This window comes from Cucurbita moschata, unplaced genomic scaffold (genome assembly GCF_002738365.1).
Source record: "Cucurbita moschata cultivar Rifu unplaced genomic scaffold, Cmos_1.0 Cmo_Scf00010, whole genome shotgun sequence".
Classification (NCBI taxonomy): Eukaryota; Viridiplantae; Streptophyta; class Magnoliopsida; order Cucurbitales; family Cucurbitaceae; genus Cucurbita; species Cucurbita moschata.
Window position 1 is genome coordinate 4,346,345 of NW_019268526.1, and position 26,370 is coordinate 4,372,714.

At 38.3% G+C, this 26,370-nt stretch overlaps 5 protein-coding genes, 1 long non-coding RNA gene and 1 pseudogene across 8 annotated transcripts; 3 read left to right on the top strand and 4 right to left on the bottom strand.

The window, feature by feature from the left end:
* Positions 1–75: 75 nt before the first annotated feature.
* LOC111448244 (metal tolerance protein 9-like) lies at positions 76–2,096 on the bottom strand. The gene is made up of 6 exons (XM_023087721.1): positions 1,890–2,096; positions 1,674–1,786; positions 1,345–1,590; positions 996–1,076; positions 685–915; positions 76–584 (listed from the first exon to the last, which is right to left on the bottom strand). Exons 1-6 carry the CDS (start codon positions 2,071–2,073, stop codon positions 237–239), a joined length of 1,203 nt encoding a protein of 400 aa, XP_022943489.1. The 5' UTR covers positions 2,074–2,096; the 3' UTR covers positions 76–236.
* On the top strand, positions 347–2,416 carry LOC111448253. 2 transcript variants are annotated; one of them, XR_002711408.1, is made up of 2 exons: positions 347–423; positions 1,044–2,416. It is a non-coding gene; the product is annotated as an uncharacterized LOC111448253 (long non-coding RNA). The 2 variants fall into 2 exon arrangements; XR_002711407.1 differs by lacking the exon at positions 347–423 and adding an exon at positions 864–955.
* A 638-nt stretch (positions 2,417–3,054) lies between these two features.
* On the bottom strand, positions 3,055–7,004 carry LOC111448242 (glyceraldehyde-3-phosphate dehydrogenase GAPCP1, chloroplastic-like). Of its 2 annotated transcripts, none has more exons than XM_023087720.1 (14): positions 6,777–7,004; positions 6,597–6,655; positions 6,398–6,465; positions 6,252–6,290; positions 5,750–5,850; positions 5,545–5,657; positions 5,312–5,411; positions 5,053–5,199; positions 4,217–4,277; positions 4,045–4,142; positions 3,808–3,950; positions 3,634–3,717; positions 3,452–3,541; positions 3,055–3,374 (listed from the first exon to the last, which is right to left on the bottom strand). In XM_023087720.1, exons 1-14 carry the CDS (start codon positions 6,867–6,869, stop codon positions 3,326–3,328), a joined length of 1,245 nt encoding a protein of 414 aa, XP_022943488.1. In that variant the 5' UTR covers positions 6,870–7,004; the 3' UTR covers positions 3,055–3,325. The 2 variants fall into 2 exon arrangements, with proteins under 2 accessions (XP_022943488.1, XP_022943487.1); XM_023087719.1 differs by having other exon boundaries at positions 6,597–6,682.
* A 908-nt stretch (positions 7,005–7,912) lies between these two features.
* On the bottom strand, positions 7,913–10,782 carry LOC111448240 (phosphoglycerate kinase, chloroplastic-like). The gene is made up of 6 exons (XM_023087717.1): positions 10,220–10,782; positions 9,843–9,920; positions 9,492–9,752; positions 9,013–9,330; positions 8,676–8,834; positions 7,913–8,355 (listed from the first exon to the last, which is right to left on the bottom strand). Exons 1-6 carry the CDS (start codon positions 10,649–10,651, stop codon positions 8,146–8,148), a joined length of 1,458 nt encoding a protein of 485 aa, XP_022943485.1. The 5' UTR covers positions 10,652–10,782; the 3' UTR covers positions 7,913–8,145.
* A 939-nt stretch (positions 10,783–11,721) lies between these two features.
* On the top strand, positions 11,722–13,386 carry LOC111448247 (annotated as a pseudogene).
* A 635-nt stretch (positions 13,387–14,021) lies between these two features.
* LOC111448239 lies at positions 14,022–20,859 on the bottom strand. Its single transcript, XM_023087715.1, has 9 exons — positions 20,506–20,859; positions 16,983–19,526; positions 16,799–16,879; positions 16,350–16,502; positions 15,948–16,111; positions 15,615–15,762; positions 15,404–15,526; positions 14,890–14,977; positions 14,022–14,439 (listed from the first exon to the last, which is right to left on the bottom strand). Exons 2-9 carry the CDS (start codon positions 19,419–19,421, stop codon positions 14,240–14,242), a joined length of 3,396 nt encoding a protein of 1,131 aa, XP_022943483.1. The 5' UTR covers positions 19,422–19,526; positions 20,506–20,859; the 3' UTR covers positions 14,022–14,239.
* A 2,420-nt stretch (positions 20,860–23,279) lies between these two features.
* LOC111448248 (putative rRNA methylase YtqB) lies at positions 23,280–26,369 on the top strand. Its single transcript, XM_023087726.1, has 6 exons — positions 23,280–23,581; positions 23,763–23,826; positions 24,102–24,294; positions 24,834–24,907; positions 25,100–25,255; positions 26,029–26,369. Exons 1-6 carry the CDS (start codon positions 23,380–23,382, stop codon positions 26,150–26,152), a joined length of 813 nt encoding a protein of 270 aa, XP_022943494.1. The 5' UTR covers positions 23,280–23,379; the 3' UTR covers positions 26,153–26,369.
* Position 26,370: the final 1 nt, after the last annotated feature.

Consider the following 26,370-nt stretch of genomic DNA (forward strand, 5'->3'; position numbering starts at 1 on the left):
GTTCAGTCAAATTTTGTTATATGACAGTGACAGAGTTGACTTGTCACTAGTTTTTGTAGGACTTTCAGTGAAATGTTAATCATTAGAAGGCAAATCCATTTTTATTGGAAAGCTGAAAATTGTGTACAGCATATGTATAATTCAAACAATTGAATAGTTAGAGATAACCACAATTCAAACCACTCTCTTTCAGGAATTCATGCAGCTCACATATTCGTTATTTGCCATTTTCCTTTCTATGAAGCTTTAGGCTTGTGCTCTGGCTTATGAGTGAACTCAAAGTCCACATGAACAAATGCACGATCAACCTCATCAAGCTGTTCAAGTTTATCTTGAAGTGATTCTCCTATGTCATGTGCTTGACTTAGAGACGTTTCACCAGGCAACACTATGTCCACCTCCACAAAATAGTTGCACCCAAAGGTATATGCTCTCACTGTATCAATATGTTTGATTTCCTCGTGATGATTCCATACTAGATATGTTAGCTTGGCCAAGTAGTCTGGTGGGGCTGTCCTCCCTATTAGCGACCATACATTTTCCATCACAGTTTTCGCCCAGTTGCTGATAGTGTACAATGCTATCTATATTTATTATGTAAATGTAGATGTAACTAGTGTAGAAATATATTTAGTGAGTAGAAATAGTAAAATCAGATATGAATACTGTGTGTGGCTAACTTACTAGGATAGCCCCAAGGGGATCAAGCCACCAGTAGAATTTGATGGCCAAAAGGGCAGTCGCAAGACCAATTGAATTGGTAATTACATCAAAGAAATGGTCTTGGGCATAGGCTCTGATGATTTCATTTGCGAATTTGCGGCAGTAGATTGTAAGGCAAATTTTCACTACTGTTACGGATGCCATTATTCCAACCATCCATTTTATTTTATCTGGATCTCTATCTGGTTGAACCTGCAACAATTCATAGACGAATCATATGGAGAAACTACTGGTGTGTTCTTTTGTATCAATTGATAATCATACTTGCTTACCTTTGAAATAAGTTCTCGAGCTGATTCAAGCAAAATTTGTATTCCAAGAGTTGCCATGATGGATGCAAACACGACAATACCCTGGCATAAATTTGGAAGGTTAGTCCATACTATTTTGCTTTCTTCTATATTTGTTCTAACATGACTTGACTTTCTTTTATGCTGGTGAACTTGTTCATTGATTGTATGACAACATTAAAGAGTTTTTTGCTTTAACCTTGAAAAATATTAGGTGCTATTTCTCCATTGGGACCCTCTATTTTCTTAGACAATCATTCACATTCTTCATTCAACAGAGACTCTTTCTACTAATTCAATAGCTAAATTTTGTTAATAGAGATTGACTTGCCACTGGTTGCATCCGATTCTTGCCAATAGGATAACGATACTGATTTGGCTTTCTCATAGCATTAGCTGTAAACCATAATATGAACCCTGATAAAAGATCCAACAGGGAATCTAGTGTTGATGCTATAACTGCTAGTGATCTGCTCTCAACTGAAGCATACACTTTTGCGATGAAGATCAACATGTTGGCTATGTTGGATGCATATATTGCCATTCTCTCACTGTTGGCCTCTTGCTTCTTTTCTTCCTGGTATATTAGAAACTAGGTGAATGTGTCTTATCTGAGAGAATAAGAAGGTGCGAGTTTAGAGAGAGAAAAAAGAGAAATACCTCAGTTAAGGTTCCTGGCACGACGCCCAGTTCATTGTAGGAGTCAACTTCATTGAATCCTTTGAGAAGACTTTCTTGCCTTTCATAGTACTTAGCAACATTTCTTTGTCTCTCTAGCATCAAGATAAAAACGCTCATTAGTTTCACCTCCAAAACTCAAGTTTTTCTGTTGAAGGCACTGAAGAAATGGTAAGAGAATGCATTTGAAAAGCTTACTCCATGACTTCCAGTAATAAACAATGCCATGATGAGATCTCTTGTTGGTTGCAGGCAAATGGAACTCATCCATATTAAGTCGCCACGAGGGCACCTTTGACACCATTCCATCTCTTCCAGCAGCCACACCCTCTGGGGACAAAAGTTCTGTTCTGAATGAATCTGTTCTGGGATTATCTGCCATTTTTATGCTGACGAACCCAACTGAGAATCCGGTTATAAGGAACCGATTTTCTTTTACCTAAACCAGAAAGATCATTATAAAGAGAAAGACGATGGTGCAGTGTTGCTGACTAAGTTGGATGGAGGATTAATATAATATAGAAGAGTGGATTCAGTTAACAATGGCATGGAAAGGGTTGGATTATTTTAGGAAAGGGATGATTTGACATGCATTCTGAATTCTGAGTGTTGTAGAAAGTTAGAGGTTTGCTTTAAATAATTGAAATACCTGGTTTTGGGAATTGCTTTGTAGGACCTTACGTGTTTTCCTATAAGTTTAACATAATCGTCGACGCTTTTCTCAACTTTGGTGCATTTTTAAGTCTTTTTTAAGATTGTTTGGTATCTATATCATATGGAAGAACTTGTCAATGGTGGGAGCATTGTTGGGGTAAAACCAAGGTAGAAATATTGATAATATTTGTTTCCCCTTGTTTTGCTTATTCACTGATAGTTACTATTTTTCTTGTTCTGTCTTCACAAAATAAACCATTGAATCGTTTTTCGATGTCGATAGATAGTTCAAATGACATTTATTCGATGTCGATAGATTTTAGCATATCCCACACTAACGTGAAGAATATTACAAAACATGTAAAATTTCATCAAAATTCCTTGTAAAAGCAAGAATCACTGAGATTGCATCAGTGAGAATGTTCGGAAGGGGACAATAGCATCGACCCGAACGATAGCCAATTTTTTTGTATTGACATAATGGAGTTGTTGAACCTAATTCACCAAATTAAACTGTGACCTCAATTATTGTATTCAACATTTATGCTATTATGATACGTGACGTGTGTGTCCACAGACAAAATCCCAGCAATTGAATCACAATCCAATTTAGATGACGACCGTTGTAAAACATCCAACAGAGAAAAGACAAACCATATTGCGGGCAGACATCTGTCTCAAAAGTGCTGCAGCTGCTTACACCGGAAGAAAAAGAGGTAATGATCTGTGCTTATCTGCTTATAATTATTTAATTAACCAATGTGAACAAAATAGTGGAATACAGAGGATAAACAGAGGAATGGTTAACTGGAAGAGTTTGCTCTTAAATGTCAAACATTCCCTTATTTCAAGCTCTATGATCTATCTAGCTTCTTGTGGTCTAAACAGCATTCGAATGAATGCATTCCAAGAAGAAATAGACGCCATCTCACTTCAATCAACTTACTAACGACCAAAAATCACAAGACTATCATTTAGTTTTAGGCTGAAACCAATGCCATGTGCTCGATAAGGTCCAGAACTCGGGTGCTGCAAAGACGAGCAATAGTTGTTCATGAGCCATCCCCAGAATTAGTGAAAATGTGTGAAGTAGAAGGAGAGAATACCTGTATCCCCATTCATTGTCATACCAAGTCACCAGCTTCACGAATGAGGCACTGAGGCCTATTCCAGCCTTTCCATCAAATATACTTGATCTAACAACGATTAAATTATGAATATTTCAATTTTACTAACTACATGTTATTCAGCCACATAGTTGAGTTGAATATGCAGGAAAAAGTTGCACCTGGAGTCACCAAGAAAATCAGTAGAGACAACATCCTCATCGGTATACCCAAGAATGCCTTTCAATGGACCTTCGGATGCATACCTTTAAAAAGTATTGGAAGAGTTGCCAAATGGTTATCAAACATATTAAGAACTTAATGAAAGGCACAGTTGTTGGGTGCATGACACATACTTTACCGCTGCCTTTACATCTTCATATGAAGCACTTTTTTCAAGTCGGCAAGTTAAGTCCACAACAGATACATTGGGTGCTGGGACACGGAAAGCCATTCCAGTAAGCTTTCCATTTAGCTCTGGAAGAACTTTACCAACAGCCTGCAGTTGTTAAAAGTTCAAAGAAGAAAAACTCTCCTTTTCAATTGATTATCAAAACCATAAGAAAGGTCTATCAATTTTTGAAGCCACATACCTTGGCAGCACCAGTAGAGCTAGGAATTATATTTTGTGCAGCACCGCGGCCTCCTCTCCAATCCTTCATTGAAGGGCCATCGACAGTCTTTTGTGTTGCTGAAAAAGAAAAAGAACACAATTGGCACACATGAAATAAGTTGAGAGTTTGAGAGAGCGAGAGACTGAAAGACCTGTGGTTGCATGCACTGTTGTCATTAGACCTTCAACAATGCCAAATTCCTCATGAACAACCTACATGACATAGCGTACAATTTGAGACAAGCAGACTGTATAAGCAACACAGGGAACTATATCAATGTATTTTATTAGATAGAGTCAAAATTAGATGCAAGTCTACTCCGAACTCGGTTAGAAACCACGACCTTCACAAGAATATGATACTGTCCACTTTGAGTATAATCTCTCGTGGTTTTGCTTTTGGTTTCTCCAAAAAGGCCTCCTACCAATGTATTCTTTACTTATAAACTCATGATCATCCACTTAATTAGCCAATGTGGGGACTCCCTTCCAACAATCCTCAACAATCCTCAACAATCCTCCCTTCGAACAAAGTACACCATAGAGACTCTCTTGAGGCCTATGTAGCCCTCGAACCGCCTCCACTTATCGAGGCTCGACTGCTTTCACTGGAGCCCTTGAACAAGATGCACCCTTTGTTCGACACTTGAGTCACTTTTGACTACACCTTCAAGGCTACCAAGTTCGACACTTGAGGACTCAATTAACATAGCTAAGTTAAGGGCATGACTCTGATACCATGTTAGAAACCACGACCTCCACAGTAGTATGATATTATTTACTTTGAGCATAAGCTCTCGTGGCTTTATTTTTTGTTTCCCCAAAAGATCTCGTACCAATGGAGATGTATTCCTTACTTCCGTGATCATCCCCTTAATTAGCCAACATGGGGACTCTCTCCCAACAATCCTCAACGAACTCCACATTGTTTACGAATTCTAGAAACAACACTCCAAATACTCAACACATTCAGGGGATTCATTCATACCTTAGCGAGAGGTGCAAGACAATTGGTAGTACAACTAGCGTTGGAGACGATATCTATCGTCGGCTTGTAAGTTTTTTCGTTAACACCAACGACATACATAGGTGCATCAGCTGATGGAGCTGAGATTACAACTTTCTCAGCACCACCCTGCAGTGCATAGTTACAAATTGTCAACTTGGGGTTCAAAACATCAAAGCAGAAGAGATAAGCAAGAAATTAAAACAGGAGAGAGATTGACGTATCAACAATCAAAAACAACCTTCAAGTGTGCTGAAGCCTTCTCTTTTGTAGTGAAAACTCCTGAGGACTCAACAACATATTCAGCCCCATAATCACCCCAAGGAATCTCTGCAGGGTTCCTGAGCACAAAAAATCACAAGAATCAATCTCTAGTGGAGTTTAGTTGCCATAGAATCAACCAAAAGCCATACAAAATGATATCATAAGAATTTTACAGGTCAAAATATAGAGAAGCAAATATTCAGTTACTACCTTTTGCTTGCAACTTTGATCTGCTTCCCATTAACTTCCAAGGTTGAATCACTGAGAACCTTGATGGTTCCATTGAAAATACCATGAGTAGAATCGTATTTGAGCATGTAAGCCTGGATAACAAAATCCGAATGGATCATTAACTAAACCAATGCACACTATGTTCACAGGATCCAAATGGTTCATTGACTAAACTTATGCATACCATGTACTTAGCGTCAACAAATGGATCATTAACTGCTACAACATCAACATCATCTCTGGAGGTTGCAATTCGTAATACCAGTCTTCCAATTCGACCAAAACCTGTATAGTGAGCCATCATAAATTTCTCTGTCCCATTCTAGAGTATATTTTGCCTCATTCTCATACGCGGTAATGTTGTTCACTAATCTTATTCTTCTTCTTTGTCTATTTTCTTCTATTAAGTTATTTGTCATTAAGTGAGAAAGTAAGCCTTCGAAATCTTATAGAAGATGTTTCTACTAAACCACGAAACTCTTAGGAATCACAGATCCCTACATTAGTATGATATTGTCCACTTTGAGCATAAGCTCTCGTGGCTTTGCTTTTGATTTCCCCAAAAGGTCTCATTTCTTATAAACTCATGATCATTCTTTTAATTAGTCAATGAACTCCCTTCCAACAATCCTCAACAGAAACGAGTAGTTATTAGTTACATAACTACGATGAAAGAAAGTTCTTACCATTGATTCCAATCTTGGTCTTCCCACTTCTCGGAGTTTCTGAACATGAACCAGCAGGGGGGAGGAACAATAATCAAATAGTCAGAAACTGACAAATTGAAACTATCAACGTTTCTTGGAGGGAAAAAAGAAGAATAAAAGATTACTTTGGATCGTCGGAGGTGCCTCAGTGGCCGTAGCTTTGATGGGTTGAACGGTGCGATTTTTAGATGTCCTGCCATTCACGTTTTAACATTCCCGAAACAAATTAGCTACGAAATCAGATCATCCAATACGGAAACGTAAGCAATCCATTCAAATGAATACAGTATTTGAAAAACACATTCGATGAAGGTCGGGCTTCACCTTAACTGTAAAGAAGACGCCACACTCGAGATAGTAGTTCCGAAAATGGCAGATTGAAGCTTCAAAGAGCGCCCGACGCATGAAGCCTGCAGATACAAGCAAAAGATGCAGTAAACCACTATCAGTCCGTCACTAAATAGAAGCATGGAAACAAGTAATGATTCGTCAAAGAAAACCAACCTTCCGGCAATCGGACGGCGAGAAGTCAGAACGAGACGCTTGGATCAGAGAAGAGGAAACAGCAGATCCAGCGAAGGAGGATGAGAAGGCCATCGTTGTATAGCTTCTTCGCTGATCTAAGAAGAAATGACGACGAGAACGAAAAAGGACACGCTCCCAAAACGAACAACCCTCGCAGAGAAACGGAAGCGGGATGACGGATTTCCAAAAGTCTGCGGCCTTTTTTGTTTTAATAGCCCGATGGCGTTACTATTGATGCGGTAGGTGGCCAGACGGCGGCGTATTGCCGGTGCCGGTCACCGGAACCGAGTAAAAGGATGCCACGTTGGATAATAGTGATTTGTTTAATAAATATCATTTTTTATTTTGGTGATGGGACCGCGGCCTAAAGCGAAAGCTAGGGTGGTCGTTATCGGGCCCGACTGCGACCCGCCATTTGGCGGTTGGTTCGTTGAAATGGGTAGGTGGGTTCGGAAACCACCCCATGCAAACGACATAAAATGCAACGATATTAACAATCCGGATTAAATCTCAATTTAGTCTCTAATCTTTCAACTTTACTCTATTTTGGTATCGAGCTATCGGTGTGCGAGCGAATACGCTGGCTCCAAAAGCAGTAGATTGTGAGATCTCACATCATCGATTGAAAAAAGGAACGAATATCAACGAGAACATTGGGACCGAAGGAGTGGATTGTGTGAAATCCCAAATTGATTAGAGAGGGGAACGACTGCTAGCGAAGATGCTGGCCCCGGAGGGGATGGATTGTGATATCGATTGGAGAGGAGAACAAGTGTCAGTGAGGGCTGGGCCCAAAAGGAGGGTGGATTGTGATATCAATTGGAGAGGGGAACGAGTGCTAGCGCAAGGACGCTGAACCCCAAAGAGGGTAGATTGGACCTCAAAGAGGGATAGATTGTGACATCGATTGGAGAAGAGAACGAGTGCTAATGAGGACGCTTAACTCCAAAGGAGGTGAATTCAGCCTCGAAGAGAGGTGGATTGTGACATCGATGGGAGAGGGGAACTAGTGCCAGAGGGGACGTTGGGCCTCAAAAGAGGAAAATGAAACGTTCTTGGTAAGGGTGCTCGTTTTTAACACATTAGTATAAGCATTCCATAGAAAAGCGTGAAAATACAGAGGAAAATGAGAGATTGATGCACAAATTTATTACAACTCTTGGAACAGTTATCCCTACAATCTGTTCCCAGCCGGCAAGGGAATGTCAAATGCAGAGAGACATAACGCTACCACTTTTACAACAAGAACTCTTATTTCTACATCAATATATTTCTCTCTTACACATTGCAATTCAAGCATTCAGCTGCAACGGGGAGGAGAAAAAAATTAAATGGAATGATCCATCACCTACACGGCGACAGGTACCGCCTCATCGAGAGCAAGGACACCGGGTAGCTCTTTGCCTTCCAACAACTCCAAACTGGCACCCCCACCAGTCGAAATGTGGCTCATAACGCTCGCAACTCCCACCTTCTCCACAGCTGCAACCGAGTCTCCACCTCCGATGATGGTCGTCACCCCCTTCCCGCTGAGCTCTGCAAGTTTCTTAGCAATCGACTGCAACCAAGCGCATATTTCGACCACATAAACACATCAGCTATACATACTGTACACACGTTCAACTACATCGGTTTTTACGTCTCTATCATGTGATACTTCGATGAACCAAACAAATCAAGCACCTCAGAGTACCATTAACATTCGAGATCTCAACTCCAGCAATATAACAGATACATAAAGGTCAGTCAACAATAGGGGAAGGCATGTTTGATAACATGAACGTTAGAAGCGTTACGACACTGTCCTTGGTTAAGTCAGTACGATAATGACATCAATGTAAAGTGCATTTTAATCACCATGGAGAAGTTTTTCGTTACCTCTGTTCCGACTGCAAACTTGTCGAATTCGAACACTCCCATTGGTCCATTCCAGATGATAGTTTGGGTAGTGTCCAAAGCATCATTGAATGTCTTTACGGAATCTGGTCCAATGTCCAGCCCCATCCATCCATCAGGGATAGCAGATGCTGGGACAATCTGCAAGGTAAGAATCAAGTTTTTTATTTCCCTATTCCGTAGAGCGTTTTAAAAGTTTCGAAAAGACTGGAAAACGAAGCCACTATTCGAATCAATCCATACAAATTCAGAAGCTTGTGTTTCTATAGCCCTGTATTGATCTGAGAAATGGATCTAAGAACAAGATTTACAAACAAACCTTGCTGTTTGCATCTGGAGCAAACTTATCTGCAATGACGACGTCGGTCGGTAACAAAAGGGATACTCCTTTCGCCTTTGCCTTCGCGAGGAGGGAGGTTGCTAGTTCAAGCTTATCCTCTTCCACCAAAGATGAACCAACGGAAAGTCCCTGTGCCTTGTAGAATGTAAAGATCATTCCACCACCAAGGAGTAGGATGTCACACTTCTCTAGAAGTGACTCGATCACTCCAATTTTTGAAGAGACCTTCGAACCACCAACAATAGCAGCAAATGGCCTCTTGGGGCTCGACACGGCCCCTACTAGATAGTCGAGTTCCTAAAACGATTACCCACATGGTTAAAAATCATTACACATAGGAAAAGAATAACATGACAAAGATCAGGCCACTCATAATCTGAGACCAGTTACCAGTTATATTCAAGATCAGTGAAAACCAAAATATAACAAGCGGGTTCGTGTCGATTAAAGGATCCAACCTTTTGCAAGAGGAAACCAGCTACAGAAGGCTTCAAAAACTTGGTGACTCCCTCGGTCGACGCATGAGCTCTATGGGCAGTTCCAAATGCATCATTTACAAAAAGATCAGCTAGAGAAGCAAGCTTCTTCGCAAACTCGGGTTCATTTTTCTCTTCTTCCTTGTAGAATCTCACATTCTCAAGGAGAAGGACTCCACCTTCGGGTAGGGAAGCAACCAATTTTTCAACCTCAGGACCAATGCAGTCATCAGCCTTCACAACCTGATTGAACAAAAGATACAGAACATGTTTAAAGGTGATAATTAACAATAAAGAAGCCCTTGTTTCATATCGTGCAGAAGAAAAAGGTACCTGAATGCCAAGAAGCTCAGAAAGCCTAGGCACAAGAGGTGCCAAGCTGAATTTTGGAGTCACTCCTTTTGGTCGTCCCTGAAAATTTTGATTGTTTAAGAACAGATACCACAAGCTCGTGCAGCATAAACAGTGTACTTTCAAGAGTTTTTGTTAGTGAAAAGAAGAATTTGAACCCGGATTTCAAGTTTCCGTGGATGGCTAATCAAGAACATAAAAACCCAATTGCCATTACATGCAATGTACCATCACGGCTAACATCCCTTAACCTTTTCTCTACAAATTCCATTAACTAACCACTAACCCATCAATCACTTCAAACAGCTTTACAGCTACGAATCAATTTCCAGATACAACAAAACAAAGAGTACACTCACCAGATGGCTGGAGAGGATGACTTTAGCTCCCTTCTCCGTCAAATGCTTGATTGTAGGAATAGCAGCTCTGATCCTAGTGTCATCAGTAATATTCTGATTCTCATCCAAGGGCACATTCAGATCAGCCCTCACGAACACTTTCTTCCCCTTCAAATCAGAAGCAGTCAAATCCCCAACGCTCTTCTTAGCCATGGACACCACACCCCTCGAAGCCTTGCCCCGAAACGACCGAATCTTGGAGGCGACATGGAGGGAGAAAAGTGGGTCGGAGGCGGAAAAGCCAAGGCGCTGAATGGGGGCGCTGCGGAGGCGGATTGAGGAAGAGGAAGTGGCGGTGGGGGAAAACTGAAGAAGGGCGGAGCGGGTTGAAGAAGTGGAAGAGGATGTGGTGGGAAGGAGATGGAAAGTGGCAGGGGAAGCTGCAGACGCCATTGATGATGCAGAGGAGAAATGAAGTGGGTGGTGCGAGTGAGAAACAGAGAAGGGCGGGATTTGGCGATTTGGGAGAGTAGTTTTATGTGGAAGAAATTGGAAGGCGATTATGATTTGTGGAGGGAGAAAGAGATTGGGACAGGAAGAACAGTGAGAACGAATGGGTATTAATCAATTTGTGGTTTTGATCACAGATTTCTCTTATCGCTGAGATAAGGTTGACGATCCATGATTTCTAGATTGTGTGATGCCTTCAAGTTTTTGTGTCCACTCCATCCAAATAATCGTTTATAATCTATGAATACTCTCTCCATTAATATAAAGTCAGGAGAGTTTATGCTTACATAGTATTAGAGTCATGCCCTTAACTTAACTATGTTAATAGAATCTTCAAATGTCGAACAAAATGGTTGTAAGCCTCAAAAAAAAAGTGACTCGAGTGTTGAACAAATGGTGTACTTTGTTCGAGGACTCTAGAGAAGGAGTCGAGTCTCGATTAAGGGAAAGCTGTTCGAGGGCTTCATAGGCCTCAGGGGAGGCTCTATAGTGTACTTTGTTCGAGGGAAGGATTGTTGGGAGGATGTAAGTAATACATCTCCATTGGCATGAGACCTCTTGAGGAGTCCAAAGCAAAGTCATAAGAGCTAATGCTCAAAGTAGACAATATCATACCATTGTAGAGAGTCGTGTTCGTCTATCAACGTGGGACTTTCATCCAACAATCATAAATTAATTCTGTTGAAAGTAAGAATCGGACATGTGACAATTCATTCTTAAATTTATTATTACGTTCTTAAAATTTAATTTTGATTTTTAAAAGGTTACAAAATCAATTTTAGTTTTGAACTTTTTACATAAAAACAATAATATTCCATTACTTATTTATTAAACACACTCTTGGAAACAAACAAAATTTACCTTTAATTATAAAATTAAATGCATAATCTATAATTAATTTATTAAAATGATAGTTTAAAAATATTTATGTCAGTGGCAATATTGTAATTTCTTAAAAAATTAGAGTTATTTTTTAAAAAAAAGGAAAAGTTGATTTTTTTTTACCACAGCATATTCGAACCTAGCCGCTAACTACCACGTCTCTCGCCTCCGTCGCCTTGGCTCACTTTTCATCGACTGGCTTTCCCTGATGAACTGCTCAGAGTTTCATGGCGCCAAGTTTTGAACAGTGAGCATTACTTGGCGGTGAAGCAATCAAATTTCGGAGCAATTTTTCAAATTTGTTCGGTCATCTCTGATTTGATGAATCAAGAAGTAATAATCGTCGACGAGAATTGCCCTCTTTTCTCAAAACCTCATCGAAAGAACCCTAAACCTTCCGAGAATCCTAGCGCCGCCCCTGTTTCTTCCGCCGTCGACAACGTTGCTCCGGAGAAGCCTCTTCCGGTTGAGAAATCCACAGAACTTGGCACTAAATTCGCCGACGATGTTGCATTTGCTAACCTCGGCTTGTCAGAAGCGATCGTACGGACTTGCGAAGAATTGGCTATGAAGAAGCCTACGGCGGTTCAAACGCACTGTATCCCGAAGATTCTTGCTGGCCTCGACGTGCTTGGTATTGCCCAAACTGGGAGTGGGAAGACTGCTGCCTTTGCGTTGCCGATTCTTCAACGCCTTTCCAATTGGCTGAGCAGTTTAGGGCACTTGGTTCCGGCTTGAACTTGCGGTGCTCAGTGGTTGTTGGAGGAATGGATATGCTGAACCAGACGCAGAGTTCGCTGAAGAGGCCTCACATTGTAATTGCAACGCCGGGAAGGGTTAAGGTGTTGCTGGAGGAGAACCCTGATATCCATGTCGTCTTTTCCAAGACTAAGGTTCGTTGTATTCCAACCTTGTTCCTTTCTATTGTACAATTTGAATTTGATGAGCATTGAGGAGTTAGAGGAAAAAGTGGATTTGCTAGTATTTTTCTTGAGATGTATTTGTTTTTCTTACCTTTGATAAACTTCATATGGGCTGCCCGCATGATTTGAAGCTTATTGATGCAATAGAGGCCAATCTTGGAAAGCAATTGGAGATTTTTGAATTCAAGGAGACTGAAGAGATTGAGAATGATTCAAAGGTAAGATCCGATGCTTTGGCTTCTTGGAAAGCAATCGGATACTGTTATGGGCAGAATCATGTCACCAATGGTTGTTTGAAACTAAGAAACTTGTTTCACTCTGAAGCTTATGAATTTTCTTAGCTCTATAGTTGCATCAGTCATTTTACAGCTCAAGTAGCTATAAGTTTGACGAAACAGTAGAGATATCGGCGTATCGATATGATGGGATGCTGCTTGAGCATCTCAGTCGTCCCACTTCATAACGATAGGCCGACGATCTCTGTATGTGAATTCGAGTTTAATGCAGCTTGCAACGTTTGTACACAGGTTTACAAGGCTAGTTATGTGGCAAAAATGAAGATGGTGGATGATGGATTTGAGGAGAAAGCGAAAGAACGAAAGAAAACATTGGCAGAGAAGGGACTATTGAAGCAAAGGAGCAAAAGGAGAAGAAAAGAAAAAACTTCAAAGCAGTTGACAGTTGACAGTTGAATAAGAATCTCACCTGCCATCATCAAAATTTTGATACTCCTTAATTTAGTGTACATGCGGGGTCCTAAGTTTTTGTTAGTGTTTTTCTTTAATATATTTCTCTAACATAATTTTTTTAGAAATGCTGCCGTTTCTAGGACCGACCGACCGACGCCTCACCTGCACAGATACCTACGTTTTGATACCCTAAGCTCCTTTCTATAATTTTTTTCCCAATCAGAAAATGAGAATGTTTCTAAACTTTCTTCATTTTTGTACTTTTAAATGATAGCTATTTATCTATTGTATACAAAATTCCAAAACCAGTATTTGTATGCATAGAAAAATATTAAAATACAGAGATTAAATAAAAGTTAGTATAAATTAGGGTTTAGAGTAAAGAATTTTGAAAACACAGGAATAGACGAATGTTACCTGGATTGTATGTAAAAAGGTTAAAACAGCAATTTTTTGAACTAGAAGATTATGGGTCTTTATGAAAATGTATCTTAAAATATTTCAAACACTGGGCAACAAATCACACATCAATCTAACAAAAAGGGTGTTAGACGAACACGACTCTCTACAATGGTATGATATTGTCCACTTTGAGCATAAGCTCTCACGGTGCTCTTATGACTTTGTTTTGGGTTTCTCCAAAAGGCCTCATACCAATAGAGAGAGTATTCTTTGATTATAAACCCGTGATCATTCCTTAAATTAGCCGATGTGGGACTTTTATCATCCAACAAAGGGAAGTGAAAACGAGAGTTGCAGAATTCAAACAAGTAGATGATCACTGAATTTGTGAACCGCTCAAAATCAGGAACTAGGCTGGAAATCAATGGCAGCAAAGCCCTCCTAACTAGCTTTTATCAGTTTTTTGCATAAACTATAATAAAGAATTATATTTAAGGTTCAACGGTATATTTCACACCAAAACACTTATCTACCCTCTATTGACAAAAATACACACAATTTTCAAGACTGTAGAATAGAATGAACAAATATATAAGAAAGCATATGAGTAACTCAACAATCCATTTGAAAGATGATTATGACCTTGGTATTTTGGGACCTTGTGCTTTTGTTTGGCTAGCTGCAGCTGTTGACATAACACGCAGACGCCCTGCAACTTCTGTGAAGGATGGCCTATCTGAAGGATTTGGCGCCCAGCAATGTTCCATCAACTTTCTCCATTCAGAATCACAGTAACTTGGAATGGTTGGTCTCAATGTGTTATTCACAATACCCCCTGCACATAAGAAGTGATATCTTGAGATCAAGTTTCGTCTTGGCGACAATTAAAAATCACTCATACTGCTAATCTTGTGTGCTCAAATGGTAAAAACCAGTGGGAGCCCAACTTAGAATTAGTTTATTTTTCCTATGAGTAGCCATACTTTCATGAACATACAACGAAGAAGACCCACATTAAGAGAAGGCAGCCTACAAAAATGGTTTCCATCTAACAAAATAATACTTGTCTGGCAATCACAAAAAAAAACTAGTCATAGACACCATAGGGACACGTTGAATTAGTATATGGTCGCTAGGTTTCCCATAGAACTGCAACTGTTATTAATAAAATTTAGCTTGATTTATGATGTCTGAATTCGGAGAAGAAAGGTCAGCGTGTGCATGAATCAACACAGAGATAGTATTTTAACGTGCAGGACAGAAGTTAAAGTCTAGATATTCTTACCTATGATAGCCCCATAATGCATGTTGGCATATGGTTCCTCTCCTGTGAGAATCTCCCATAATACAATACCGAAAGAGAACACATCAACCTGTATATCAAATGGCTTTTAGTCAATAGAACAGTCGCTTTAGAGTTTTGTATCTATGTCATTTCCAACTAATATAGATTTGGAATTATTTCTTAGGCCATCTCATATAGAATATTTGCCGATGCGTGCTTATCATATGGCATATAGTGTCAATGTGTGTACAATGTAGCGAGAGTTGTGTTTTTTGTATTCCCACGAACTATAAGCGTTTTAAATTTGAAAATAAATCATGCAAACAAACTACCGTCCGTGCAGATTTCATGAGTGCTTGGAATATTTTCAAATTTCACTGTCAAGTACAGGCAACTGAGAAATTTCCATGCCATGCAGAACTTCAATGAATCCAAATGGTAGATAAAATAACAGAGAAACACTGGTTAATTTTCTAGTAGGACATTCAAAAAGACAATGGCACATGTACATCACCTTCTCAGAGACTTTATTGCTGCTACCATTTAGTAGCTCAGGTGCCATCCATGGTAGGGTTCCTCTTACACCACCAGACACCAAGGTATTTCGCTTGATCTTTGACAGGCCAAAATCAGCTACCTGAAATAGAAGGTGGGTCACGCATAGAAAAACAAATATATTTTAAATGGACAGACATAAGAAAACAGCATAAACACCCTCGGATCACCTTGCAAATTGGTCTTTGAGGATCCTTCAAGTTCACAAGCAAATTATCACATTTCAAATCAAAATGGACAATACTTTTTGAGTGTAAATATTCCATTCCGAATGCTGCATCCATTGCAATTATTAGCCTCTTCCGTCGATCAAGATGCCTGCAAGTTAAAAATTTGTAAAATGGGAAATGTGACTATAAAAATAAACTGGGGCATAAATCAAAGTTTATCTCTTTGAAACTATCAATTTAGTCACTGTATTAATGATATAATTTCGGTTTATATCTGTATGGATCCCGAAATATACTGAACTCAAAACCAGAAAGAAACAGCTGGGTTCTTACTTATCCTTGGAAAGCAAAACATGTCGAAGGGAACCATCAACCATGTATTCTGTCACAGTAGCTAATGTTCCACCAGGACCATCTTGCACAACACCATAAAATGCAACCACGTTGGGATGGTGAAGTTTTGAAAGAATATCGGCTTCCCTCCAGAACTCTACAGTCTATAGGGGACGAAAGAAAAAAAAAAAAAAAAGATTACATGACGGTGTTATGTTAGCGGCAACCCAAATAGAAACCGTACACCGATTAAAGAAAAAACAACACTATGACGTAGCACCACAATTTCTTAATTATTTCCCCCAATAAACGCCAGGAACTAATGATTTGTTGAAAAATGCCGGAAATAATAGTAATAGTAATAACAACGACTATAATACAGCTAAAACAAATTAAAATTACCAATCTCTCTAGCTCTGACGATCGACCCATAAAGCAAGTTTTCTTTATTCTCTTAATTGCAACATCAGTTCCTCTCCACTTTCCATGATAGACAGTGCCGAATGTTCCAGAACCCAATTCCTTCAACTCTTCAAGATCATTGTTCTTTATGATCTAATATGTGCATGCAGAAGGTAAGCAAAGTGCAAAGATAGTACACATTCTGAAAGAGCAAGGGGATAATAAACAGAAGCCAGTCTATCTAATATTGATCTTCTATTCAAATTAAGCAACCAGAGTTAAAAGGGAAAAACAGATAGTTTTACAGCAGGGTTGATGTGTAAAAACTTAAAGGGGCAGAAGAAGTCCCCAGGAAGTTCCCAATGTTTCGCACTTTCCACCATACTTCGTGGAGATTTACAGGCAGCAGAAGAGGATATCATATATTTAATAGCATGAAAGAACTATACCTGTAATGTATTAGGATCAAAATTTCCCAAAGAAGGATCATGAGGAGGTAAGCCACTGCCCTTAGATTCTACCTTAGCATCCTGCCAGGAGTATAAAATTTAGTTAAGAATCATCCCAGTTTATGAGTCAATTTTCTAATAAAAACAGAGGAATTATAGATCCATAGTAAGAACTGAAGTGTACCTCATGCCCATACTCTAACGTCTTTAGGTTTTCCATCATAGCGTCAAATTGCGAACTATCGACGCCATTCAGTCGGGAATGATCATAACGTGAAAGAAAATTGGTGGTGTCGTGTCCACTTATCCTATACAACACTTTCTGGTCATCACCGAAATTGAGTTGAGAATCTTCATGAATTATAGTTGTTGAAGGAGTAAGATCGTCTCCAACAGTCTTGGGAGCAGATGAAAACCCAATGTGATCTTGGTCAATAAGAGAAACATCATTTTGAATAAACGTTTCTTGTGCCAAATTATGAAAATGTGACCAGCCCTTACGTTCATGATTTTCTACATTAATACCCAAACCAGTTCCATCTTCGTGCAGTTGGTTGCTAATATCAAATGAATCCTCAGAAGGTAATGCTTTGGAGAATATATCGGATAAGAAATCACGAGAAAATCGATTGTCAATATCTATAACAATGTCTCCTTGCACCGGTTTGGAAACATTACCCGTGGATGCTTTTTCAGTAACATTGTTAATTAAACTTTCTTCCTTAGAACCAATCTGAGATTGCTCAAGACTTTTATTGTCTTTACACCCCATTCCAACAACCTCACCCATGTCAAGCTGCAAGAGACCCAATGCAGAATCCTCATGATTCTTTACAGAAGATACTTGGCCATCTTGAATTTGGTAACACTCATCATGCCTGACTTTAGTAGCAGTATGTGATGGTTTTTCCATGGGAAGGGAATTTTCAGCTTCGCAATTGCTGCTATCTTGCAATTGGACAGTGGATTCTGGTATCTGGTCCTGATCAGACTGTGAATGAGAGATTAGAAACTGCGAACCATGCGCATCCTCAGATTTAGATAAGCGATTCATTAACTCCTCCTGCCCCCTAGGAATTCTCTCAGAGCGATACACTCTTTGCACAACAGCTGGAGGCTCAAGGAGACTCAAATCAACGACCTCTGATTCACTGTCCATATAATCATGAGTATATGCATTCGATGGCAACTTATGAATCATGTTATCCATATCACTTGATCTAGAAACTATAGGATTTCCAGAAACAGACATTGAAGAAAGTCCTTCCGAACCCTGGAGGTCTGAATCATTCTTGGGTGTTAAGAAGGGAAACTCACCTTGCGCCATGGAAACTGGAGTTGATTTTTCATCAAACAAATGAGAAGGAATTGAGGAGCAGCCACTTTTAGGATGAATCTCTTTCTCAAACGAATCATTTAACTTGCCTTTCAACTTTGTTGATGGTATCTCTGGATATTGTCCTTGAGGCTCATGATAAGTCTGTACAAAGGTTTCATGAGCATTATAGGCATTTGCCCGAATAGGTTGTGAAGACTGCAAGGATGACGAGGCAATATTACCAGTTAAGGCCGATGCATTGACACCAGCCAATTCCTTAAGAACTGTACCCCTTTCAATGCTTTGTCCATCTACCACATCCAGGTTATTGGCAGAAAAACTTGCTAAGCCAGGCAGGTTTGAGCTTTTTCTAGTAACACTGTCCATGCCGTTGACTGCGACAACATACTGGATCTCAGAGTCATTATCCACATTACCCATAGAAAAACTCCCTTCATCCAAATCACTCATTGAAAACAGAAAAATTCTAAGTTTTTTGGATCCTTTGTCATCTTTGAACTCATTACACTCCTCCATCATATTCTGGAGATCCTCATCACAAGAAACTGAAACCAACGCATCAAGGTCCTCACCAGGAAGCTGATATTTAATTGCATATGTTTCATTATAGATTGATGATGTTTTCTGCATAAGCTCCTGCCAAGTGATGTCCTTTTTTATCCGAATGATGCGTGTTTCACCCCCAACATATCTCAACTTACTATCACTTGGACGAGGTAAAATTTTCCCACCAAAACTGCAGAGGACTTTCATCTTTGCTAACGAGCCATCAGAAGTTCCAGAAGAAGCATAGCCATGACCAATTCCCCGACCACTATCATATCCTGACGGCTCGCGTGATTTGTGATGACCTGTTCCATGGTTATTTTTGTCTCCATGTAATGGAGAGTTTTTTCGCTCAAAATCTTTTGTACCTTTTTCCATTGAAGTAATCATTGAATTATCTGATCCACATTCAGACCCAGTACGACTAAGGCCTAAAATTCCTTTTAAATCCATATAACCTGAAGTGCAATTAGGGTCACTAACTGAGTCTGAAATGAGTGGTTTTCGGGAATTTGCTCGGTCACGCATAAACTCAAAAGCAAACTCCTCGCCTGTCTGTATGGAGTAATTAAGGACAGGCTTAACCTCTGACATCCTAAGATCCATGGTTCTTCCATCACTTTGCATGTTAACAATACTCATAGGGTCCTCTATGGATGATTTAGATGCAGGTTGTAGTTCCCCAAATCCATATTGCATGGCAGTGCACTGGAGCTGGTCATTTCTTGACTGTTCCATCTCATCATGTTTTGATAACTTTATCGTTAACTCAGCCAAGCTTGAACAAGCTCAACCAGACAGAAGGCAATAGGGAAAAGTTGCTTGGAAATCAGAGTGCTAGCTCTACAATACCAGGAGTTGGAATATATATTAAAAAACCATCAGAGATAGTACAAACTACCAAAAATAGCTGAAGCATATTGATTTTCAAACAAGAGGTTGTTAAATGTAAAACAATCGAAATTTCCAGATACGATCTGATACATAAACTGGTTCAAAGAAACTAGTTCCCTATTTCAAATTTTCTTAAATTATTTGAAAACCATCTCAAATCAGCTAAAAATTCTTTAGAATAATTTATCATCTCATAAAATAGAAAATTTCAAGTCAATCATGCTCGTGCATTTAAGTGCTGGAAAAAATAAGTTCGTTGAAGTTTTTTTTTTAAACAAATCGGAGCAACGAAGAACAAGTTTATAGTTTTTCACTTTCAGAATTTAGTACCTCTCTTTTACTTTTTTTCAAAATAGATCAATCATCAAGCATGAAGTGTTTGATGCATGTCCAATAAGTGTAAGGAATTTGAAGTGTCTGATAGAGTAACTGAAAGACGTGCTACCAAACTTAAGTTTTTGCGATTCAAAGACTCAAAACAATCAATTTTTTAGAGCTAGTTGATACACCACAGTAATTCATAAATACTCTAAATCCTTTATTTCCTTCATCTGATTGAAGTCAAACAAAAACTTGCGATCTGTACAATCAGAGCCAAGCCAATCCATTAGAGATAAACCATAATACTATAGTCTTGAGTAGTCAACACAAGAGAACCAGACAACGAAGAGTATGAATAACTGTTTATAGGATCCATCTAAATACATTCTATCTGTATACTTCACGATCACGAACATTCCGCTAGGTCTGCAATAGAATTTAGATTCATCTAACCAGATACTCAATTCCAATACTACACATACTAAACGAACATAAATTTCACGGCAATGAAAGTACTGGCACACTAATCAACATCAGATCAAGCAAGAATCTTCAAAAGCTCAATCAGATCCACATAAAAAAATAAAAACGTAATGAATCGGAGTACCTGATGAATTTGCAGAGCGAACCAAGGAAGAAACACCATATCTCAAACCTCCCGAGAAGGTTCGAGTACTAAGCAATAGTACTGCCTCCACGAGAAGCTCGAAAAACTAAATTTCCTCGACTTTCCCTCAGTTCATTCACTCTTTCCAACACTCCAAGCCTTTGATCCGAGACGATGAAATAAACAAAAACAGAAACCAAAACGAAATTAAGAGTCCTTTTTCTTCAGATTTCTTCAACAGATATCAATCTCCTTCAGGCTTGATAACACATAAACTGAAGCTCGATCTTCAGGCAATACAACTTGAAATTTCCATTCATTTCTTTCGAATTAGCGAATTCTTCGCCAACAGTCAAAACGAGAAGAAGGTAGCCAATACCTTGAAACCATCTTCCATAAATACCCCTGCTATACCACTTTTTTTACATGAATGCCATTACTTTTCAAACTGTTTTCCGCGTTGACTATATTTTACAAATTCTACTCTAAGCAACTGCCCCCCACCCCGCCTTCCATGTTGGCATCATCCCACTGGATCATTCGCCACGTGGCACGACCAAGACCGAACGATCGTTACTGTAAAGATCTGAGTGGTCCTCTCGTGGGACCCAGTAGCGCGGTAACATTTCTGTCGTTTATTTAAATATTCCAGATCTTTTATTTCGTTTTTTTCTTTTTTATGGGGGTTTATATTGATAGCAGGCTCAGTTAGAATTGAGCACACTGGATAATTACCCATCATCTCTGTGCACCAATGATGTATCTCCACGTCGCACTTCCAGCCAATTGGAAATGTTTTTTTTTCTTCAAAGCCACGTAAGAAATGGATCTATGGACGCGAAAATTTTTAAATACTTTTTTTTAGTACTATATATAAAATTATACTTCAAATAAAATAATACATTAAGGTATTTTCATTTTAATAAGTGATAATTAAATATAAATTGTAATTATTATATTAAATATAAAATTATTAAAGCATAATAATTATCCCAATTTTGATTTTAAAAAAAGTTATTAAAGAGTAAATATAATTTTTTTAAAAAAACAAATAACAATTTTTAAAGATTTTTATTATTATTATTTACAATTTAGTCAATTATATTTAATTTAAATACTATAGTTTGGACAACAATATAGAGTGTGATGGACTAAAATGTATCCACCGACTTGTTATATTGTAGCTTTGAAATTATCGATGATAATCTCTATTTTATTAAATTATAAAATTTTAATTATTTAATATTAAAAAATAAGGGATTGTTGTCCTGTAATCATACTTTATTTGTCCGAAACCAAAAGGAAAAGTACTTTGCAATCACATGATGCATTTAATGAATCTAATATTATATTAAATTAGCTTATATAATTATATATATTAATCGATTAAAATATGAAAGTTTTAATATTTTATAAACGTCGACTCAAACTCCATTCACATTATGTAATAGATTAAAATTTATATTAGTCTCTTCCCATTATTTAAATATCATAAAAAAAATTAAATAGTTAAAATAATTCAATAATTATATTAAAATATTTCAATGTATTATTTATTTCATATTATAAACTCAAATATGGTATGGTTTAAATCTCTAAATTTATATCAAATAATTTATTATAATAAAATTATGTTGTTATTGAAAGGAAAAAAAATGCTAAAAAAGGAAAGATATTCACAAGGCGAGCAGAGCGTTCCAACGAATTGGGTAGAGGAAGTAATTAAGCCTCGAATCCGAGGGTAAAGTCGGAAAAAGAAAAGTTTCCGAAAATTAAGGTTGGGTTTCCTTTAAGAGAAAACTTGAATATGTATGTTAAGTAATAAACTTCCAATAGGAAGAAAAATAAATCCATCGCGCATTTGTAACCGTTCATAAATCCTCCAATAGACCAACGCCACGTGTCCTTCTCATACATCTGGCCAATTCATGCAATTAATTATACATTTAACCAAATAATAAATAATTAAATAAATAAAATACCATTTTGCCCCATCCTCCAATATAAATTTGAAATATATTTTTTTATATATTTACTTTTTAAAAATTATGTTTGTTTGTTTTTTTTTTTTAGTTTTTAAAATTTAAATTAAATTCTTAAAATCTCCTTAATATTTATAAATTTAATTAAAAAAAAAATTAATTATTATTAAAAGAAAATTTAATTCATACTAAAAATAACTATCAAATAAGGCGGAGATGAAAATGACATTAAATTTTATTATTAAAAAAAGAAAAAAGAAAAGAAAAGAAAAAACAAGTGTATGGACAGCTGCGTCGTGGCAGAGAAACACTACAGGAGTTCAATTAATTGAAGTAACCTATGCTCCAAGGCATTTTTTGGGCATATAAATTAAATATAATTTTAATTAATATAATTATTTAGATTTTTTTTTAATGTTTAATTATCTCAATTTTATTTGGACTGTATTTGGTATTTAAATAGCCGAGTGTACATCTTACTTGGCACAAGGAGCGCCATTTGTCCGAGTGTGCTCATCTCGATGCCACGTGTCAGTTCCTACACATAGAAAAAGACTAGAGCAGCAACAAACTGTTTCAAGGCGGTGCGTTTTAGTCGTTTTGTTCTCAAAGGTCACGCCATACCGTGGACTACATGCTACTGCTGAGGTGGCAAGGTGGTAGACAAGTCATCTTCATGTCTAGTCAGATAATATTTTTTTAATATTTAATTGAATGGTTCGCTAAAATAATCACAAAAGCCCATTATGGTAAGCCCATAAGACAAAGCCATATTCTCGTTAGTGGGCTCATTGTAACCCGGCCCGGTCGTATTGTAATCGTCATTCCGTCCCTTCACCGACGACAGTACAGGCGGAATCGGCGGTGGAGGAAATCCAGAGAGTTGGGAGAGATGTTATCTTTGAAATTTGGGTACAAATGGGTAGCGGTTGCTGCTGCCTCCGAACCAGTCGTAGGACGTCAAAGACATTTGAGAAATTTTTGCTGCTTTTCTAATCGTATTCACTCAAATGGGATATCGTCCGAGTATCAGAGTGATTTCTCTTCACCGTCGTCGTCGTCGTCGTCGTCGAAAGATTTTTCGTCTCTAGAAGGTTACATTTTCATTTTGTTGTGCTTAAGTCTCCACATTTTCTTGATAGATTATCATTTACCAACATAATATTCGTTTTAGGGGTTTTGATTTTGATTATTGTTAATGTTGTTGTTGTTTTTGTAATCATTTCTATTGAAATTTTATGTGCTGTTGTGAAATTGTGCATGATGCGATAATAGGATTGGAGGATGTCATGGTTGGCTACCTTTTTGGGAAGAAGAGAGCGACAGAAGTTGCTCACTCGTATGTATTTGCATCATCAGCTAACTTTTTTTTGTGCATTTTTACATGTGCTGGTATGGCTGTATGTTTTCTATTGTTTTCAGGCCTTTGTTCTTCACTGGCCTCTGTTTTTCAATGCAATGGTCTCTATTGAGCTGTATGATCATTAGGCTCAAACGTATGCCTTGAGACTTTCCAAACTTTGCATTATGGGCAGTTCATTATTGTTTTTCCAAACTTTGCTTGCTTTCTAGCTGTTGTTCTAGATATTAATTACCTTGTCTTTTATCAATCAGTGTATGGAAACGTGTCATCAGAACAGGGGATACAGTGGTAGATGCTACTTGTGGAAATGGGTATGATACTCTAGCTATGCTCAAAATGGTTGCTGATGAAGCTGGTTCTGCGCGTGTTTATGCAATGGACGTTCAGAAAGAGGCTTTAGAAAGTGCTTCTGCTTTACTGGACGAATCACTCTGTGAAAAAGAGGTATCCTTCGGTTTATCACATTCGAGTAATCCATGATGTCCTTCTAGTAAATATACAGCTCATAACTTGTTCCAACTAATGGCCTACAGCCTAAAATTGTAATTACGATAGTCTAAAGCTTCTTTAGCATGAACATATGCTGATTGCATGTGATCCAATTGTTTGCGACTTCAAGCTTGTAACAAACCAAGCACACTACTAGCAGATATTGTCCGTTTGGGGCTCTTACGTATCGCCGTCAGTCTCACGGTTTTAAAACGCGCCAGCTAGAGAAATGTTTCCACACCCCTACAAGGAATGCTTCGTTCCCCTCTTCAATCAATGGGGATCTCACAATCTACCCCCTTTGGGGCCAACGTCCTTAGTATCTGGCACTGATACCATTTGTAACACCGGGCGGTGTGGAAAGCTTTTAACGTTTACCTTTGTCAGTTCACTTTCAAAAAATGGGGATCAACCGATGACTTTACCTTCTGATTTGTGTAGTTTAACTTTGAAAAGTGTTTGTTCAAGTGCTCATATTTTCTAGTTTTATGCAGAGGAAACTTGTTAAACTCTCCTCCATTTGCCACAGCAGAATGGAAGATGTCATTCCAGAGGGTTCTCCCGTTAGGTAATGATTCCACATTTTGTGCTTAGTAATGACACATTTGTCATTTTAATTGATACCTATCCTTTTTTGCATTTTTTCGCTAATAGTATGAATCTTGAACAACCATGTAAGAAAGTTGAAGAACAAGAAAGAATTCAAATAAATTTATTATCTGTGATTAGATATACCAGTTAATGCTGCTCTATTTCTTAGGCTTGTTGCATTTAACCTTGGCTACCTACCTGGTGGAAACAAAGCAATCACTACAAAGTCAGAAACAACATTACAAGCACTTGAAGCTGCCTATAGAATTCTGAAGCCTGGAGGGCTCATCAGCCTTGTGGTTTATGTGGGGCATCCTGGTGGACTGTAATACTTCTGCTCCTCTTCTTTTTCTTCCCACTGCAATCCATGCTTATTTCTCTGTCTTAAAGCTACTAATTTTGGATTTAAAACTTTTTATCTATATATCATCGTCGTGGACAAATCTTGAATGCATCAACAAGTGCATATTTCATCTTTTTCTTTCATCAGTAAAAATTAATTCACAAGGCTAAATACCTGCTTTGTGGGATGACATTGGTAGTAATTCAATCTCTGAACTAGTCATATCTCTGTTTTCTTTGAAAATAAATTGTGGGGTTGGGGTTATATATGGGAATACACACATCAAATAACGCTAACGCTTGTCTGTGAGATCCCACATCGGTTGAAAAGGGGAACAAAACATTTCTTATAAGGGTGTGGAATCTTCTCCCTAGTAGATGCATTTTAAAACCGTGAGACTGATGGTGATACGTAACGGGCCAAAACGAACAATATTTGCTTGTGGTGAGCATGGGCTGTTACAAATGGTATCAGAACCAGACATCGGGCGTTGTGTTAGCGAGGACGCTGAGCCGCCAAGGGAGTGGACTGTGAGATCCCACATTGGTTGGAGAGGGGAACGAAACATTCCTTATAAGGGTGTGGAAATCTCTCCTGGGTAGACGCGTTTTAAAATCGTGAGGCTAATGGTGATACGTAACGAACTAAAACAGACAATATCTGCTAGCGTTGAGTTTAGACTGTTTCATTATTAGTTCGCGCAAATGTTTGTGAGTTTGACAGACGTTCTAATGCGTTTGTTTTCTAATGTTTAGGGAAGAATTGGAGACTATCCAAAAATTTTCTGGCGAGCTGGGTGTCGAGAATTGGATTTGTTGTAAGCTTCAGATGTTGAACCGGCCACTAGCTCCAGTGCCTGTGTTCTTATTCAAGAGATGAAAGTGGTAAACGCTTCTTTTCTTTCCACTCCTACGATTCCTAGCTTCTTTGTTTGATTATGGTAGATGGACTCGTAATAGAATGTTGGTTATTATCATAATTTCATGTCAATTCCGTAATGAAGTGAGCTTAGTTCTGCAGTTTCATGTCAATAAATAAATAATTAATGCATATATTTGTTTGAGTAAGTAAAGTTTGGTGTAGATTTAAAGGCAAAG

Excerpts from the sequence above, each read along its gene's own strand:
- LOC111448244 (XM_023087721.1), bottom strand. The coding sequence starts at position 2,073 with ATGGCAGATAATCCCAGAACAGATTCATTCAGAACAGAACTTTTGTCC. Across the intron at positions 1,787-1,889 it reads TTATTACTGGAAGTCATGGA|AGAGACAAAGAAATGTTGCT; the intron begins GTAAGCTTTTCA and ends TCTTGATGCTAG. Across the intron at positions 585-684 it reads ATCCCCTTGGGGCTATCCTA|ATAGCATTGTACACTATCAG; the intron begins GTAAGTTAGCCA and ends TAATAAATATAG.
- LOC111448242 (XM_023087719.1), bottom strand. The coding sequence starts at position 6,869 with ATGGCCTTCTCATCCTCCTTCGCTGGATCTGCTGTTTCCTCTTCTCTG. Across the intron at positions 5,200-5,311 it reads AGGCTTCAGCACACTTGAAG|GGTGGTGCTGAGAAAGTTGT; the intron begins GTTGTTTTTGAT and ends TATGCACTGCAG. Across the intron at positions 3,718-3,807 it reads GATGTAAAGGCAGCGGTAAA|GTATGCATCCGAAGGTCCAT; the intron begins GTATGTGTCATG and ends TACTTTTTAAAG.
- LOC111448240 (XM_023087717.1), bottom strand. The coding sequence starts at position 10,651 with ATGGCGTCTGCAGCTTCCCCTGCCACTTTCCATCTCCTTCCCACCACA. Across the intron at positions 9,921-10,219 it reads TCATCCTCTCCAGCCATCTG|GGACGACCAAAAGGAGTGAC; the intron begins GTGAGTGTACTC and ends CAAAATTTTCAG. Across the intron at positions 8,835-9,012 it reads CTCCAGATGCAAACAGCAAG|ATTGTCCCAGCATCTGCTAT; the intron begins GTTTGTTTGTAA and ends CTTACCTTGCAG.
- LOC111448239 (XM_023087715.1), bottom strand. The coding sequence starts at position 19,421 with ATGGAACAGTCAAGAAATGACCAGCTCCAGTGCACTGCCATGCAATAT. Across the intron at positions 16,880-16,982 it reads CGTTAGAGTATGGGCATGAG|GATGCTAAGGTAGAATCTAA; the intron begins GTACACTTCAGT and ends TACTCCTGGCAG. Across the intron at positions 16,112-16,349 it reads CGTCAGAGCTAGAGAGATTG|ACTGTAGAGTTCTGGAGGGA; the intron begins GTAATTTTAATT and ends CGTCCCCTATAG.
- LOC111448248 (XM_023087726.1), top strand. The coding sequence starts at position 23,380 with ATGTTATCTTTGAAATTTGGGTACAAATGGGTAGCGGTTGCTGCTGCC. Across the intron at positions 23,827-24,101 it reads GCGACAGAAGTTGCTCACTC|TGTATGGAAACGTGTCATCA; the intron begins GTATGTATTTGC and ends TTTATCAATCAG. Across the intron at positions 25,256-26,028 it reads GTGGGGCATCCTGGTGGACT|GGAAGAATTGGAGACTATCC; the intron begins GTAATACTTCTG and ends TCTAATGTTTAG.